The sequence below is a fragment of the Maylandia zebra genome, linkage group LG11, assembly GCF_041146795.1.
Source record: "Maylandia zebra isolate NMK-2024a linkage group LG11, Mzebra_GT3a, whole genome shotgun sequence".
NCBI lineage: Eukaryota > Metazoa > Chordata > Actinopteri > Cichliformes > Cichlidae > Maylandia > Maylandia zebra.
Genome location: NC_135177.1, coordinates 28054169 through 28071842, shown reverse-complemented (window position 1 = coordinate 28071842; position 17674 = coordinate 28054169). Strand labels below are relative to the sequence as shown.

At 38.7% G+C, this 17674-nt stretch overlaps 1 protein-coding gene and 1 long non-coding RNA gene across 5 annotated transcripts in view; one reads left to right on the top strand and one right to left on the bottom strand.

Annotated features, from left to right (window-relative positions):
• LOC105940900 (uncharacterized) overlaps positions 1–17674 on the bottom strand; it is a 50466-nt gene that overhangs the window by 12827 nt on the left and 19965 nt on the right. For 2 of the 4 annotated variants that reach the window (XR_013100863.1, XR_013100861.1), the window contains exons 2-3: positions 11853–12049; positions 4970–5025 (exon numbers count right to left, since the gene is read on the bottom strand). This is a non-coding gene — a long non-coding RNA (uncharacterized LOC105940900). The remainder of the gene's footprint in view (positions 1–4969; positions 5026–11852; positions 12050–17674) is intronic. The other 2 variants (XR_013100862.1, XR_001167551.4) reach the window with 2 other exon arrangements.
• Positions 11897–17674, top strand: part of myom3 (myomesin 3) — a 70459-nt gene continuing 64681 nt past the window's right edge. The window contains exon 1 of the mRNA XM_004551020.4: positions 11897–12017. Coding sequence (XP_004551077.3) covers positions 11911–12017 — 107 coding nt within the window. The 5' untranslated portion in view covers positions 11897–11910. The remainder of the gene's footprint in view (positions 12018–17674) is intronic.

The following is a 17674-nucleotide window of genomic DNA, read 5'->3' as shown; positions in this document are numbered from 1 at the left end:
TATCTGAACTGAGCACTAAATTAAATCAAAAGTCAGATAATTTAGATTGAAACTCTAAGTAAGGTTCAGGTTTACAAATTTACATAATTTCCTTAGGGATGTTGTTACATAGGGAACAAATAATTAAAAACAATCGCAGTTTTCCAGTTAGGGCGTACAAAGGTGAGCAAGGCTTGCAAATATTTCAAAACTCTTTCCGTTTCTTTGGTTGATTAATAAGTGGAGTAACCGATTGCTCCAACAAAATTAAAAAAGAAAGAAAGAAAGAAACTAAAGTAGACCGACAACAATGAAATGTATGTGAAAGGATCTTGTGTGTAAGAGTAAGTGGGTAGTCGAGAGACAAAGAAACTGGGTAACACCCAGAAAAGAAAAAGGAAGGAAAGTAGGACAACAACCTACATGAGAACAAACTGTGCTGTGGAGAAGTGAGGAAAGCAAACAAGAGGATTTTAAACTGTAGCCGTGGTGTTTCAAAAAGTCTTTGAGAAATTAGGGTTTTTCTATCTGTTGTGTTTAGAAAGTCATGGCATAGAGCATATTGTCAAGCTTTCAAGCTCGTGCCCCGCATCTCCCCATCTGGCTCCTCTTTGGACAGATGTACAAAAGAAACTAGGAGCAGTAACAAGCAGTAGTTTGTCTGTCAGAAAGCCGTCTTTCTCCACTTTCAAGCCTTGACAAGATTGAATAGGAGATCTCAGGGCAAACCCTCGAGTCTTACAGCTATAAAAGAACCTGCAATGGGGAATAGCAGTTTGGATGAACCCAATGCTTCTGCACCCAATGAGTGTCAGACAGTGTTGAGGGAGTGTGCCTCCCCTGGATCAATGAATATACTGACAGACTGACTACCTGGGCCACTTAAGTTAAGACAACACGCAGGCAACCATGTTAGACAGTTGCATAAATAACTGCCCATTTCAATTATTGCCAGAAAACTCAAAGGCTGATTGTATTTACAGAAACAAACACCTTGATTACAATTCTTTTCTTATCGTTTTTCATATAAATTACAATATTGTTAATTCTAAAAAAAATGCCAGTGCTCCCCCTCAGCCTCCTAATAAAAGCACCTACTGTATGGTTTAAATTTGAAAATCCTAGGGATTTTCTGAAACGTTGACCTCTGACCTTGATGTCCAGGTTACTGGGATTGCAACTTGACTGAGATTTGTAGTAAATGCACCTATAGCATGAATTTGAAAGTCCTACTTTCCCTCGTTCTTGAGCTATCATGTTCATAACATTTCAAAAAAAATTTGACCTCAAGGTCACTGGGATTCAAACGCACCCAAAATCTTTAGTAGTTTCATCGATGGTATTTGTTTCAAAATCCTGTGTTGTCTCTTAGTTATTGCATTCACAAACTTGGTGTTCATGCTGCCCCACCCGCCTTCACAGTTACGATAATGCTTAGCTTAGCGTTAAAAAATTTTTTTTTTCAAAAAATGCTCAATTTATGACCTTAAACGTCCTTGTTGAAGTATTTAATAGAGATCTCAATATTTAATAGCTCCTGTGATATTTCGTTTGCGAAGCAGTCTTTATGAGTGTTATTTTGGGTCATGTTCAGCTAATTTATCTTTTGTATAACCAGGCAATGCAAAATTCTAGTTTGGAGAGATACAACAAAAAGAGGAAAAACTTATTTGAAGAAAATATATTTGAAGATGCTCAGAGAACATAACTACGGAGCCCCGCAGGGGACATGGGAGAAAAAAAAATGAAGACAAACTTTTGCGAGATCTCGCAAAACAAACTCGGGATCTCGCAAAAGTTTTGCGAGATCTCACAAAAGTTTTAGCCGCATTCTTCGGAGGCCGCCAGCTCGAAGCCAACCGGGAGGTCGAGGCACGATGTGCCGGGAAAGCGGTGTTCCTCCCGGCTGTAGTTGGTCTCGACCTCCCGTTAGCTTCGAGATGGTGGGTGTCAGATGTCCGAAAACGTCGGAGCACTTTTGCAAATATGTGATGTCTTGTAAACCGAGCAGGTATCTGACGTTTACACAACTACATTCACGCCTCAAAATATCTTAAAAGTGTATTTTGTGACCCAGAAAGAGTAATATTACAACTAAGTAGCTGCCGCCATTGTTGGAATTCAACTTTTGCAAGATCTCGCAAAAGTTTTGCGAGATCCCGAGTTTGTTTTGCGAGATCTCGCAAAAGTCAGTCTTAATTTTTTCTCCCATGTCCCCTGCAGGGCTCCGTACATAACAGCTATAGGTTTGGGGGTCTCGTCATAAAACTATCAACAACATCCCTCCAATCTCAGATGCAGCCATCTGTTTTCTAATTATGTCTTTTCTGATAAGGTGCAGAGAGTTAATTGGGTCTATTGAAATGCATCCATGCCTCATAGCTAATAACTCTGCACTCTGATCTTCAAGGTCCTTCATTAAAGGTTCTCATTATCCTCATAAGATAATAGAGAGAGAAAGTAAACTTTCAGCTAATAAAAGACTGCAAAATAGTTTGTCTTTTTACACAAGAGAGTGTGTATGACTTGCCAGTTACTTACAGATATAAGACATAGAGCAATGTGTGTTAATAGTATGAAAATGAATGAGGGGAAACAAGATGTTTAACAAAGATAATGCTATAAATAGCTTGATATTCTTGGGGATTGGGGATGCAGCCTTCCTAAAGTATAGCCCCAAACTCTGAAACAAGAAACTTTTAATCTGGCATTTAAACAGTCCATACAATTAATAACAACAGCTATAGCAACTGGGTTCAGCCACATTTAAAAGTCTGGTAGATGCAGGGCTGATCGATATATTTTTCATCAATATCATATTGACCTTCTGCTTTTGTTTCTTCCAAGATTGTTTTCATATTTTTCTGTGCTTGACATGATTTTATGTTTGACTATGTATTATTTACATGTCTACGTGTGCGCTTCTGTAGGTATGTATTTCTGATGGTTTTTATGTTTGTATAAATTTCTGCTTTAATAAGTGATTTTTTTTATGCCTGTGAAGCTCTTTGAACCCAAATAAAAGTCCATTTAGCTGAATTAAATTGATCTTTGCCATTTTGCATTGGGCCTAAGTTACACAGGCCTAGAGACCAGTAAGCATACCAGCGAGTGGTTGTCAGACATACCAAGCAACCACAGATTGTTAGAGAAAAATGAGTTGTGGCAGTTATTAGGTGAAATTGGTTGAGAGAGGTATACTGTGCTGCACCAAAAAACTTTGCATGCAAGTAGATGGCTGCACTCGCCAATAGTTAGCATGGAAGAAGCCAACTTAAACCATAAATGGAAAAGTTTTGCCCTCAAACTAAAAGATGTACTTTTTTTTGGTAACATTTCTCGGTTGCAGCAGTAAGGCACAACATTTACTCTGAAGGCAAACATTCCCCGTTTACCTTTTTGCGCTGCACTTTTTCAAGTTTCACCACAGCTTGCCAACCATTGGGCAACTGTTTACAGACTTTATGGTATCTTAAAGGCACACTATGAATAACCACATCAGTTTGCTAGTGACCAAAGTAATCACAAGGTAGTTTCTGGTGTGGAACCATCTAAGGAAAGCCATTGAACTCCAGCAGGCACTTACCAACTGGTGAGGGAATACAGTTTGTTCCCTAGTGACTGGATGTTTTGTTTTTGCCTGAATTGATCAGTTGCCGATTATGTATTGATTCTCGATGACCTGTACTTTTATAATGTACACTGTATACCATTTGTTATTTCTATATATATATATATATATATATATATATATATGCAGTGATAGGATTGTGTTACTGGATAAAGACACTTTTCTATTAGTATTTTTGATTAATATAACTTTAAACTCTACTCACACAGAGCTCATTTGTTTATTAGCTAAATCAGTTATTTACGTTCCTTAAACATCAAAGACAAAATCTGATGTTTAAGAAAAGATTATACAAGAAGAACACAACACTGATTAATTTCCCTATGTCAGAGTAAATTGCTACCTTAATTCTTGTAAAATATGAGTTCTTGTGAGTCATAAGAATAGTAATACGTAGATTAGGCTTAAAAAGTGCTTTGAGTGCTCAGGTAGAGTAGAAAAGAACAGAGGTAGCAAAAGTACAGACTTTCTTTACTTAAGTAGAAGTACAGACACCTGAGTTAAAAATACTCCATTAAAAGTTGACGTATGTTTTTACTCAAGTAAAAGTGAAAAAGTACAGGCTCTGAAATGCAATCAAAGTAAGAAAGTAAGAGTAGCTCCTTGAAGGAGAATCCTACTAATAATTTTTATACAAAGGTAAATGAACCTTGTGCTATACTAATATTAGATTTACACAACTGAATTCAAAACGATGTCAACAGTTTTAAAAGCTATGATGTCTGATGTCCACCCCCTATTCTGACACTATACTGTTTATACTGTCTTTACACTAAGACCGTATGAAGCTGCAATTCAGTAAATTAATCTAAGGCTCATCCGCTTCAATGCAAATTCATCTCTGCATTTGATGTAAACCCAACTCTGACCATTTGCATTTTAAAAAGCAGCTCTTACCTTTAAATATAACCTCTCTACTTCCTCCCCTGTGTGTCTGTCTTCCTACAGCTGTCTCACAGCAGCTGGACCTTCAGCTAGCAGCACACTCAGCAACAAACTGCACACAAACAGTTTGTGTGTTTGCTGATGTTTGTTAAGCTGATAGAAACGTTGAAATTGAAATTACCTGCTACTTAAAATTGTTACTAGCTTCATGCTCACTCCTCTTCTGTGGAGCTAGCTAAATGCTAAAGTACTTCAAGCACGTCCTACAGTCACCAGGAGCTTCCTGCCCACTTTAACTCCCGAACATAAACACTATAGACGAAGCTAAAGTATGAAAATGTAAGGAGTAAAAAGTACTGTTTTTTTATGTAGGAAGTAAAAGTAAAAAGTTGAGAAAAAAAAAAAAAGAAAAGGAAAAAGAAAGAAATACTCGAGCAAAGTACAGATACCTGAAAATTTCAAAAGTCCACTTACCATTTAACACCAACTTGAAAGCACCGATCATCAGTCAGCTCTTGTAAGTTGTCAGTCTGTTGAGAGGCAGTAAAGGAAGGTGATACGCCGTCATTAATCTCTCTCTCAGCTTTTCATACACTAAACTGCTTCACCAATCAGCTAAAGCAAGACCTGCAGACCTCTTTATTAGATCTGGGTGGCAATTCAGAAGAGCTAAAAGCTAAACAAGCTTTATTTAGCATTAATAAACTACCTACTTAATGCCAACTAGTAAATATAAAGGGGAGACGATCATCTTTTGGCTCTGTGGTGACAAGCCTTTTTAAAAGTAAAGATACATCCAACAACAACATGACTGACAACAACTGGCGTCCTTTTTCCTGCCATCCCCTTGTAGAGGGCACCTACATCTCGTCAAGACCATGTCATTTAATAAATAGAAGTCTGCATGTAATTGGAACCAATCACTTCGCCCCCTTCCTTTCCTCTCTTGCATTCTAATGATCTCGTAATGGGCCCTTGATTAGAAAAAGGCATGGAAACAGCTGTCAAGGCAGGCCAGGAAATGATGGATCATCCTGCAGACTTTGGTGTCCATTAAGTTCTATTCTGGGCCTGATCACCACTGGGGGAGAAGATAGCAAAGAAAGTTTAGTAATATTTAGTTTCCCAGTGGAACAACACTCACTAAAGTCTTGAAACTGATACCAAATTAATTTTGAGCACTGGGAAGAACATTCAGTCTGAACCTAACAGTGTCGTGCATTTTTGCACATTGCCTCTTGTCAGCATGGTGTGTAATGTGTCTAAACTTCTCATTACTAAGCCCGGCATACTATGCTATTTGCTCAAGGGCGCAAAAGGTAAATATGATGACACAAACTGATGGTATCACATGACGATGGGAGATATTCAGTTAAATGAGATTAAATGCATTAAAAACCGAGTAATTCATCATATGTTATCAGAAAATAATAACATGACATTGTTGCTTATCAAAACATGAACAACCCCACATGAAAAAATGTAATGCCATGCAGGAAATGTCTCGTATCCTTTCATATTCTTGCCTCTGGCTCAGGTCACGCCAGATTTACTGTAAGCATGAACTGCAAAATAAGGAAAGAAATACCTGGCCTCCAGGATTGGCGTATGCTAGAACTTTCTCTGATATGAGGTTTTAGAGTCTTACTCAAAAAAGTTCCCAAGTCCAACTGAAAACACTGCCTAATAATAACTAGAGACAACACTGTGATTCAGTCACACAAACCACATCCACCTTTTATTTTAATGTCAACTGCACACCTGTAAAGTGTCTGCTTGTGATGAGGTACCTGTTGACAAAGGCCGATGACTCACCACCAAGCCGAGTATCACATCCTTCTTAGAGGACTCAAGACGGATCATGTATCTGTGACAAGAAGCTGATCTATTTAGTTGTATTCTCTGTTAGTTGGTGCTTGCAGTAACTTTTTTAGCAGCAGTAGAGAGCAAGGAGTCTGCAGTTTCAAGGCATTTCACAAGTGTCATGCCTAGTATCTTATTCTCTCCAAGTCTTCTACTGTGATCAGATAAGTCAAGAAATTTGGGTTATTTTAATCTATTGTTGCGTTCAGGTTGTCAGTTGTTGGGAAGTTGTTTGAGTTTTCGCTCTTATTGTAGGTTCTTATCAATTATTGTCTTTAAATCAGTTAATACAGCTTCTCCTAATTTTCCTTTTGCCACCACTGATCCATATAAAATATTCTGGACCAGTCAGAAGAAACAGCTTGGATATAACAGTTCTCGTCAATGCAACCTCTCGCTTTGTGAGCTTCAGATGAAATGATATGATTTCCATGAGCCCCCCCCTGAATTTGGGCTTTTATTCGTACTTCAAAGAAGTAAAAGTATAGTCCAAGCATGAATTGTGAATAAGCATTAATGATTAATAACACATAAGTCATTCTGAAAGTGCTGCAAATATTTATTTCCTCTTGGCTTCCCGTACATGTTTAACCTGGCACGTGTAGTAATTGAATGTAATTGACTGTACTGTATGTTCCCAGAGCTATTACTCTGGGAACATGCAAACTGATCTGCATAAGTGGCCTAAATAAATTAGGCACTAAACAGACAGAAGCTGCTCCCATCGAGCTTTTGAGCATGACAGCACTTCAGCAATTTTGTAACAAACGTGCTAAATCATTCATGCCTCTCTGAGGATCCAAGAAAACACGTTAAAGGCCTCTTCTTTGTTCTGCAGTTATGGTAAAAATATAAGACGGCACTGACATTAGATGGTCCTGGTGAACCTTAAAGCTGAGGACTCCTTCAGAGAAAGAGGAACTAATAAAGATGGCCCTCAGCTGCTTTGTCTCAGCAGTTATTCTTAGTCAGACGGTCACTGCTCATGTATGTATGAGAAAAGAAAGCCTGGCAACCTGAGCTTGTATTGTGCACTGATATTCCAGAGGCAGGTGTGGCAACTAAAAGCTTATAAATAACTCCTCAACCTTTTATACACTGCTATGGCCTTAAACGATGAATGCTTTGAGTCTCTGTGAGTCAAATGACCACTAGACACAAGAAAATCTTGTGCCACTTATAGTAAAATGTCAATTTCCTTTAAATTGTTTGCAGATTTAATGTCCAAAAAGTGGAATTCAGTCAAGTTTATGTTTCCAGAGATAAAAAGTTTTGAGAGCAACATGAATAGACACAGTTCCAATAAACTCTTGGGAATACAGTGCCATATTTAATGAGACGAAACAGTGGCGAAGACAACAAACGAAAGGCAGGAAAGAATGTGAAAAAAAGTCGTGCTGCAGAGGATCAACTCGAAGTCAAATCATGAAAGGAAACTTCTGGAAAGTTTGAAACTATGATATCCAGTGTTTACTGAACTAATTACTAAAGCCAGCCACAAAAACACAATCCTGTGTAACAGGTTTCAAATTAGTTTCGTCCTTGAACGTGTTATCATTCTCCAAGTAGCAAAACAAAAGACTAAAAGGAGATTAAAAGTACACATACACCCACAGATAAGGTGACTATATGTACAAGTATTCCTGTGAGCCAAAAGTTCAGGATTCGGACTGCTTTGGTTAAGTTTCAAACTTTTTTTTTTCAACTCTTGGCCCTGTCTGATGTCATTGCAAGCAGATACCACTAATATGGTCATCTCTGTGAACACTGACTGGGTAGCCAATCAGAGGAAAGCTGATTTAAAACATTTTACTTTAAACAGATTGCAAACTGAGGGGCTAGAAAGTATAAGTGAAGCTACTCTAGTACATTAATCATCAGAGGGCCATAAATGTTACTGCCGTTTATGCTAAGCTATTGAGGATGTGTGTAAATTATGAAATGCTGGTGACAATTATTAGGGTTCATCCTGTGGGCATCATCATCATTATTTTCTGAACCAAAAGTCATTGCAATCCTTTTAACAGTAGAAAGATTTTGCTCTGTATTCACGAGCAATCACACAGGAAGCCTGCATTATACCAACTGCTTTCTTTTAAAAACAGACTAACTGGTCATACTGTTAATGTGACAGATTGTTTCCTTTTCAAATACTACTTATTATTTTTTGCTTTTGTTTTCAACTATCATGTCTTTCTTCCTCGCTTTCTCCCGTTCTCTTTGGATCTTCCTTCTCTCACCACGGGCATCTACCTCCCCAGTGCTTTAGCCTTTAATTTTCTAACATTTGTACCCAGGTGGAACAGTGCTGAGAGGGCTGAAATAAATATATATTTCTTTTAGTGGCAGTTTGTAGTATTACCACAGCCAGTTGTTCTCCTGAGGCCGTTCCAGCTGTTACTTTCAGCTGTTGGGGTTTCATTGTACAGGGAGCTATTGTCTCATCTTTTAGCTGCTTGTACACAAAGATCTTTCTAAATCAATCTGGCAGTGTGTGTGTGTGTGTGTGTGTGTGTGTGTGTGTGTGTGTGTGTGTGTGTGTGTGTGTGTGTGTGTGTACACACGTTTCAGTATACACAGGGGTGTCATTGGTCTATATTTACCAACTTAAGAATGAGACAGCATTGTGTTGTCGACATACTTGGCAGTGAAGGACACAGAGTTCAGGGTCACCCTGATTACTCAAGAGACATAGAGAGAGTGAGGTACAGTAGATGAAGACAGACAGACAGTCAAAGGCAATAAAGAGAGGTGAGACACTAAGACTGAAAAGCATCTTCAAGGAGTGAGACAGGGAGACAAAAGGAAGTGGAATATATTCGTCCTACAGATCTTTGGCAACAAGAGAAACTGTGAGTGGGATTTCCATTTCCTCAGCCACTAGCTAGATCTAACACAAATAGCAAGCAAGGCTTTTTTTGCTGTTCATCAGTTGCTGAGGAATTAGAGTACCTAATAGTACTAAGCCTGAGTAAAATGCATGCACTGTACCTCTACAGTACATTTGCATATAGCAGCTAATTGCTAGTGTTTTTGCTTTGTCAAAAAGGTTTCCCTTCTCTTCTTGTTTCTCTTGAAAATGTTTGCTCACTTCTTCTGCTAGCTGAACTTCTTAATTGTCTTGTCTTTTGATGGCCTTAGTGGATGTAGCTTTTTAATTACTCTCCTGGGAGACCACAAGTCAAGCTCCTGATGTATTTGTATAATTTCTTTCCCGTCAATGTTTAAAACAGTGAATCATTTACCTTGTTTTGTCTCAGGTTGATAGATTTTTATTATTAACATCAGACCTAGAAAATGAGCTCTCACATTACTCCAGAGACTTTAAAAAAAATTGCACGGTGCATAGAAATAGAGCCACTTTGCTTTATCTGCTTTCCCTCCAGGAGCCTGGGGATCCAGGCTTCCCCATGGAGATTGATCAATTCCAATGTGCTAGAGGTTGACCTACTATCCTCTGTGTTCAAACAAACCTCTCCCCTTGGGCAGCAGTGAGACGCATAAAAACTAAAATAAAATAAAATAAAGTAAAGCAGCAAGGGAATCAGCTGACCTGCAAGCATATTAGCCTGTTCCCCAAACCTCTTCCACAATGCAATTGAAGGAGATGAGAAGAAATAACACACTGCGCTTGTTTATATTGCTAACACAGGTGGCTGCTATTGGGAATGGGTGAATGAAGCTATCATTCAGGCACGACCTGATTCTGTTTGTTGGGTGCGTTCTGCACTCACCTCCCCAGAGCAAACACATGATTAATGATGGACAGGGTGTGTGCAACACCATGGCCAACTGAGGCTCAGTTGCTGAAAAAAAGGGGGTGATTCACTATAACACACCATTTCAACATGTCACAACACAGTAGGCTGGACAGTGAACAACACACAAAAAAATTGTAGGTTTTCACTTTTCTTTAGCTTTCTTTTCTATTTTACCAATTTATAGGTTAACCCAATAACTAAAGCTTCAATTTTCAGTTAGAGGCCCAGTAGAAACCCCAGTCGCTGGGGGAAAATGATCATTCCCTGGCCGGTTTGCAAGTGATTTTGGACGTTGCCAAATTGGGTGGAGCACCAAGAAAACCTCTTGCTAGCAGATCTCCATGGTCAACTGCAGTTTGCATAAAAGGTACTAACTTGTCTGCAAGATGTCAGGGCTTCGCAGTGTGGAGAGAAGGAAGAGAGGACCCAAACGTAGGATTTATGAAGGATAAGGACAGTGTTTATTACAAAGGCAGGATGAACGGAATATAACAGACTGAAACTGACTGATTGACTGAATGGCTGGCTGGCTGGCTAACTGAACTGGAAAAATACACATGCAGAATTGTCGGCAGCAATGACAAGACAATGAACTGGAGGAAAGTAAGGACTTAAATGCACAGGAGTGATGATGATGAGAGACAGGTGAGAACACAGCTGAACTGAATCTGACTAATCACACACAGGAAGTGGAACAGAACATAATGGACACAGACCGGGGCAAACGTAAAACATAAAATGTGAAAACTAAACAGTGGCAAAATTCAAAACTGAAAACGCTGGGTCATCGACCCAGGAACCCTGACACAAGAACCTGCAAACTAACCTCAGAGCTGTAGTGAAATTACAAAAAAGTGTGGCCAAAAACAAGAAAATAGAGAACATTCACCTTCAAAGTAAAAGTTGTGTCACAAAACATTTCAAAAGGCAAACAGTCTTCGTTTCCAGTTTGCATTACAAGGGTAACAACCACTTAGTGAGTAGCTGGTGAATGTCTGCAGACAAGTCAGCGACTTCTTCAGCACAGTTTATCTCTTTGAAAGCAATGTCACCTAGCAACAGTAAAAAACCTCCAGCAACCACTTGCCAGCTGGTTGGGGAATATATGTTTCTCCGTAGCAACCACAGGTTGCTAGACAGTCGCCATTCAGTCTCTAGACCTGTACGACAAGAGCCTATGATAATCAGCAGCTTAATGAAAAAAAAAGTAGTTCCAGCAGTATTTCAAATGTTTTTGTAAAGCTACATATTAAAATGCTTAATCGGTTTTGATGTATTAAATGGATTCTGAACAGTTTCCTTTCCTCTCTGAAGTGTATCATTGACATATTGGATTGAAGCCCCTTTATCGAAATAGTATTGGGTGTTTGATAACCTCTTTTGATTGCTGTAGATTTAGAAATATAATTATTATTATTTTCACCTTGTTCGTTGTTTGTAGTCACTTCAATATAATATCATAAGAGATTTAAGCACTACGACAAATATTCTATATACAATTAAAACTTAGGGCTGATTATTCCCATTATAAATCTATTGCTTTTGAAAAGCTTAAAGCACACAGATAAAGGTGTTTACTGTAAACATATGCATAATCGTGCAACTAATCTGAACTCAATTTCAAACCCAGCTTCAGGTTGCTGATTACTAATACAGATACCCTCATGGCTAAGGCTACAGTGCCTTTAGTGCTCGACTGACTCCTATTGACAATCACATTGCCTCCTACACACCTCTGCATGCTCACTCGTAGCTTCCCCTCCACTCCCAGGTGCCGGTTGGGGCGTTACCATGGAAACCAGGATGGTGATGCATCGAGAGCAGGAGGAGCAGTCGTCCCAGATGTCTCACAGCATGCAGCTGTCCTCCCAGATCAAGAAGAGGACCTTCACGTCAAGGTGCAAACAGACACACAGTGATAGCAACATCACTGCATGCCATTTATAATGAATTAATTTGATAATATTTATCTTCATTTTAACAAAATTCGGGAAATGCCACAACCAAAGAGGAACTAAGGTATTATCTTTGACATCAGATCCAATTTATTCTTTTCTGCCAAAGGCTTTCTTTGTTGCCCAAAACCTATAAAAATCTCAACAAGCTACACTAAGTGGCATGTTCCTTCATCTCGCTAATAAACACAGGAACCTCTTTATATCGTGTTATGTGTGGTATGTGTTCTCCGCTTTTCTCTGCAACTATTCTTTCGATTTACTTCAAACTTGGCAGGTGTATTGCTGGGGGCTCACAAAAATGCAGTGTTAAGCTTGAAGTCTGTCAGATCAGAACTTCTGATAATTTTGCTGGAAATCGCTTTCTGTTACACTTCTAAAACAACTAGTTGCCTAGGGTGTTTAGGGAACATCGACACCTCGTCCCCCAAGGAAAAAAAAAATCTGAAACAACGGCTCTCACCAAAACAGGTCTGTTTCTGGTGATTATTTGACTGTTCAGTAACTGTTTCTTTTAGCATTGCTCTGTGCATAATTTCATATGATTTATTTTCCATTTTTATTACTTAAATAGAAAATACAGGCTTAGTGAGGTCAAAACATTATAATCAAGAGTTGGTTTTGTCTTTTCATGGGGTTTGCTAACAGCACAGATAAGGAGGAATAATCTTTTACCCTTTCATTTAAAAACCACTACTTATCAATATAATGAACTAAACGCACTCAAACATGTGGCCTTTACATGGATTTACTGTCATCAGTGATCAATAAGTACTGCATACACATGAAATTCACTTCATTAGATGCATCTGTTCAACTGATTATTATTGCAAATATCATATGGACGCAACTCGCTGGATTTAGGCCTGGAAACATGGTCAAGACCTGGTGAAAGTCAAACAAAAGATTATAATGTGGAAGAAAGATGATGTAAGTAACTCTGAATGTGGCGTGATTGTTGATGCCAGAAAGGCTGATCTGAGTATTGGTAAATGGCCTGTATTTGTATAGCGCTTTACTTAGTCCCTAAGGATTTCAAAGTGCTTTACACTACATTCAGTCATTCACCCATTCACACATCATACTGGTGATGGCAAGCTACATTGTAGTCACAGCTGCCCTGGGGTGCAATGACAGAGGCGAGGCTGCTAGACACTGGCGCCACCGGGCCCTCTGACCACCACAAGTAGGTAACGAGTGAAGTGTTTTGCCCAAGGACGTAATGACCGGGACTGTCCGAGCCGGGGCTCGAACGGGCAGCCTTCCGATTACAAGACGAACTGCCAACTCTTGAGCTATGATCGTCCCATTTTAGATTTTAGAAACTGCTGATCTACTTGGGATGTTCCCACACAACCATCTCTACAGTTTGCAGTGAACGATTTAAAAAAGAGGAAATATTCAGGGTGGGGTTGGTTGCAGAGGTGTTTTTGTACACATTGTTTAAATACTAAACAATGTGTTAGCGTTTACCACAGTTATCTCTTTATAACCACAGTGTACATTTTTGGATGGCTGCTTAGAGCAGGATAAGATGCCACGTCACAAAGCCCAGACCATCTCAAACCGGTTTCTTGATCATGACAATGAGCTCACTGTGCTCAAATGGCCTCCGCAGTCATCAGATCTCAATCCAGTAGAGCAGCTTTGGTGTGACGCTATCATGTCAAGCCAAATCTCAGAGGAATGTTTCCGGTACCTTGTTCACTCTATGACACAAAGACCGAAAGCAGTTATGAAGGCCAGCACTAGCTACTTTACAGTACTTTTGTTTACTATACAGGATCTAAGTTAAACTCCTCTTAACTCTGGGACACCTCAGAGTCTAAAAAGTGGCTTAAAAGAAGCTCCGTAATCACTCTCACAGTAACAGCTCGAGGGAATACAAAAACAGAAAACTGATAAGCATAATGTTTGTGTTGTCATATCATGAAGACTTCTGTTCAAACTCAAATTTCACAAGCAAAACTCTAGAAATAACTAGTTCTGTTTTACTTTATGTGCAGTATTGTTTATTGCACGTTTATTTTTAAATGAAAGAGACAATTTAAACAAAAAGTACAATAGAAAATTCACTGCACTATAATAGGAAAGTGCAGCTTGAGGCTTTAAAATTGATGAAGCAAACTGATTAATATTTGAAAAAGGTGGAACTGTCTCGCACCATACGCAGCTTTCTGTATAGTATTAAAAAGAAATAAACAGGATATAGGATTAACAGATTGAGCAACTTGTTAAGATGAGGACTCCTTGCAGCTTTACTGATAACAGAGGACATCCGTATGCATCTTTGTTATAAAACAAATGTATCCTTTATGTAAATTTCATTTTTAGTACTGATTCACTACATGGTTCAATGACACATTCAATCAAAAAACGACCTCAACACATGCACACAAGCAAACAGTTTTATATTTCAGTCTTTTCTACCAGAAGTCCCTTTGACATTGTACTACAGCCGGTTTTAAAGGCTAAAGTTAAACATAAACTCTTGATCATATGATAAGCAGACAACAGCGGGATGAGCTAACGGATAAATTAAGACACCTGTGTGTACAGATGCATCAGTTCAGCTACTTTGTGGTTAGCATGAAAATTACCTGAAGCAGGAAATGAATAGCTTTCAGTTAACCTGCTACACAAACATCTAAAAACAATCTCAAGGTCCAAGGCTGACTTTCAGTCTAACCCATGAACACCCAGTCCATCATATTTGATAAATATAGTTTTATTTTTGAGACGTCTACAACTATGTGATTTTTTTTTCTCCTGAAAAACCTAAAAACCATTTTAAAGCAAATTCAAGACGTAGCAAATATGATACAAATGAAAGCTATATATGGAAATGAACATTTTATAAATAAAATTGTCAGTGGTTTATTAAACTCTAAAGTTTCAAAAAAATTAAATTAAAAGGTTAAAGTTTAACCGACTATAAACATGTCATGTGTAATGATTAGATTGCAAGTCTGGTTCATTGTTATTTGCCTCATTTTAATTTTCTCAAAAGGTTTTTTTTTATAACTTTTTTTTGTTTCTTTTCATTTGGCTGCCCACACTCACATGCAGCAGGCCTATCCATTTACACTATGGCAGAACACAAATGAAAGCAGGCACACAGGTACAAGTCAACATATACTCATACTCTCAAGCCAAATTTGCCTTCATTTTCATGCACCCCTCTTGCTGTAGTGAGTTATTAAATTAGGCTAACCTGTGGGTCTACAATCTCCATTGCAGAATAAAGGGAACTGGCCAATTTTTCTCCTCGGGGAAGTTGAAAATAAGCAATTATTCCATCTAGCTTAGTTCAGCTGAACTTAGAGGTCATGTCTCCTTTTGTTTAAAAGAAGAAGCATGAGAGGGAGCAGGTGCATTGGTGAAATTTATACTTAGAACATGCTCGTGGGAGCACACTCAAATTTATCTTCATGTTAGATTGAGCAAAGTGGCCTCTGGGTAGGTTTAGCCAACACCAGAGAAGGGAACGGTTTTCTCTACAGTGGTTTCATTTTTTGTATTTGTAGAATAGCACAAAACAGTCTTTGTACAGTATGTTGACATGCATGAAACAGCGATAACAGAACGTCCAGTTCCATCAAGTTTCCCTCTTTTTTATTTCCTCCTTCCAGTTACACCAAGTTAATATTTTGAGGAAGCCCACTGTTTGTAAACACAAACGAACAACCACTCTCTTTCAACCAACAGCAGTGGCATGACATTTTTGGCCTGCATGGATTACTGCATGCATTTGGAAGTTCCTGTTTATATGTGCCCTCATGTATACATATATCTATACACACACACACACACACACACATATATATATATACTACCCAGCCAGATACAACATTATTCAGTGGTACACACATTCAATGGGAGCCCAAACAATAGAAAGAAAATACAATTATAGGAAAGCAAAAGCAGAAGTTGTTCTCTCAGCACCGTGAAATGGGGAAATTTCCCAGATTACAAACAAAAGAAAAAGAGAAGTCACGTCAATTTGCATTGCCATTTGTAAGATGACTTGTTCAAAGCAATGCTTGAGGCTAGATGTTAACAGCAACGGTCGGGGTTTGTGTGACGCAGGTGGATAAAAATACAGTTCTGGCATCACATTTGAGATTTTGAGATTTTTATTTATTACAGTGGGACTCTGTGGTAAAGTAACGTACACTACTTCACAGGAAGAATAAGAGCAGCAGCTTTTTAATTAACAGGAATCCAAAAAAGCTAATGCATATTCCTAAAAACAAAAAGAAAAGGTTTTCATTACATAAGAAAAACAAGGGAAGCCTTCGCACTTATAAAATAGCCTCTCACTGAGGTTGCAATTATTCTAAAAGAGTAAGCCTCGTCTTCAGATAAGGAAAAAACTCAAATTTGTGCTTCTCGTGTTACAAATGTGCTATTCAGTTTCACAACTGCAACAACAACAAAAGCCTCTTTCCTTCCATGGTGGTGCACATACTGTGGATAACGTCGACTCAGTTTTATGTTGGAAATTCAGACAGAGTTTGTGGTGCAGTGTAGGCTCAGAAATGTACATATCTGCATAATTGGGCAAAAGTCTTTTCTTTACTAGAAAAACGGGAAGTAGGTGCAGCGGTTTACTGAAACATGGAAAACATAAAAGGCAAAAACAGAGTTTTTACAGTGATGTGCGGGAAAATCACTATTTGTTATGAACACCTTCTTTCGTCGACACAGCCTGAACTCTTGCAATGCTTTCTTGTAACTTCTTTCTCGAAGTCTGTAGGTGTAGTTCTCCATGGATCTTGGTGGATGCTTCAACGCTACATTTTGGATTTTGACTAACTTTTGTTCCATTCTCTTGCAAGATGACCCCACCCTGTTTCAATAATGTTGAGGTTCAGGAAGGCCAATTTCTCAGGTCCTGTTTTGATTGGGGTTTTTATTTTTCTTATTTTTTAAGGACACTACCTTCAGATGCTGGTCATCTACCGTAGATAGGTTTTTCAGGCCTCAATTTTTACAGACATACTGCACAGGCTGCTGAGATCTGTTAAGTCAGCGGTCCCCAACCCCCGGGCCTCGGACTGGTACCGGTCCGCGAGTCGTTTGGTACCGGGCCGCGAGAGTTGAGGCTCAGGTGTGAAATGTATGGTTTTCAGGGTTTTTATCGGTTTTCAGCGTTAGTTTGTTATCGTTTTTATCGTTTACTCGGTTTTCCTGGGTCTTTTCACGTGTGTTAGGAATAAATCTTTTTTTCTGTACTGGTACTAGTTTTATTTTGTTGTATTTATCCGCGACACCTTAAAGGCCGGTCCGTGAAAATATTGTCGGGCATAAACCGGTCCGTGGTGCAAAAAAGGTTGGGGACTGCTGTGTTAAGTCATCAGCTAATAGACAAAAATACTATTTTATCTGTAAAATTAGGTTATTTTTTGGGATATTTTATAGAGTCAACTAAAGAATTTGGAAACAAGTTAGGCTAGGTAATGATGATCGGTTTTGCCTAAAGACACGATTTGAAATTGGCTTAAAATTTGCTACGTTGTCTGTTATATAGAGACAGCTAAAAGGAGTGAAACAAAAATGAGTGAAAAGCATCCAGTGTCTAAAGAAGGCTTTTGAAA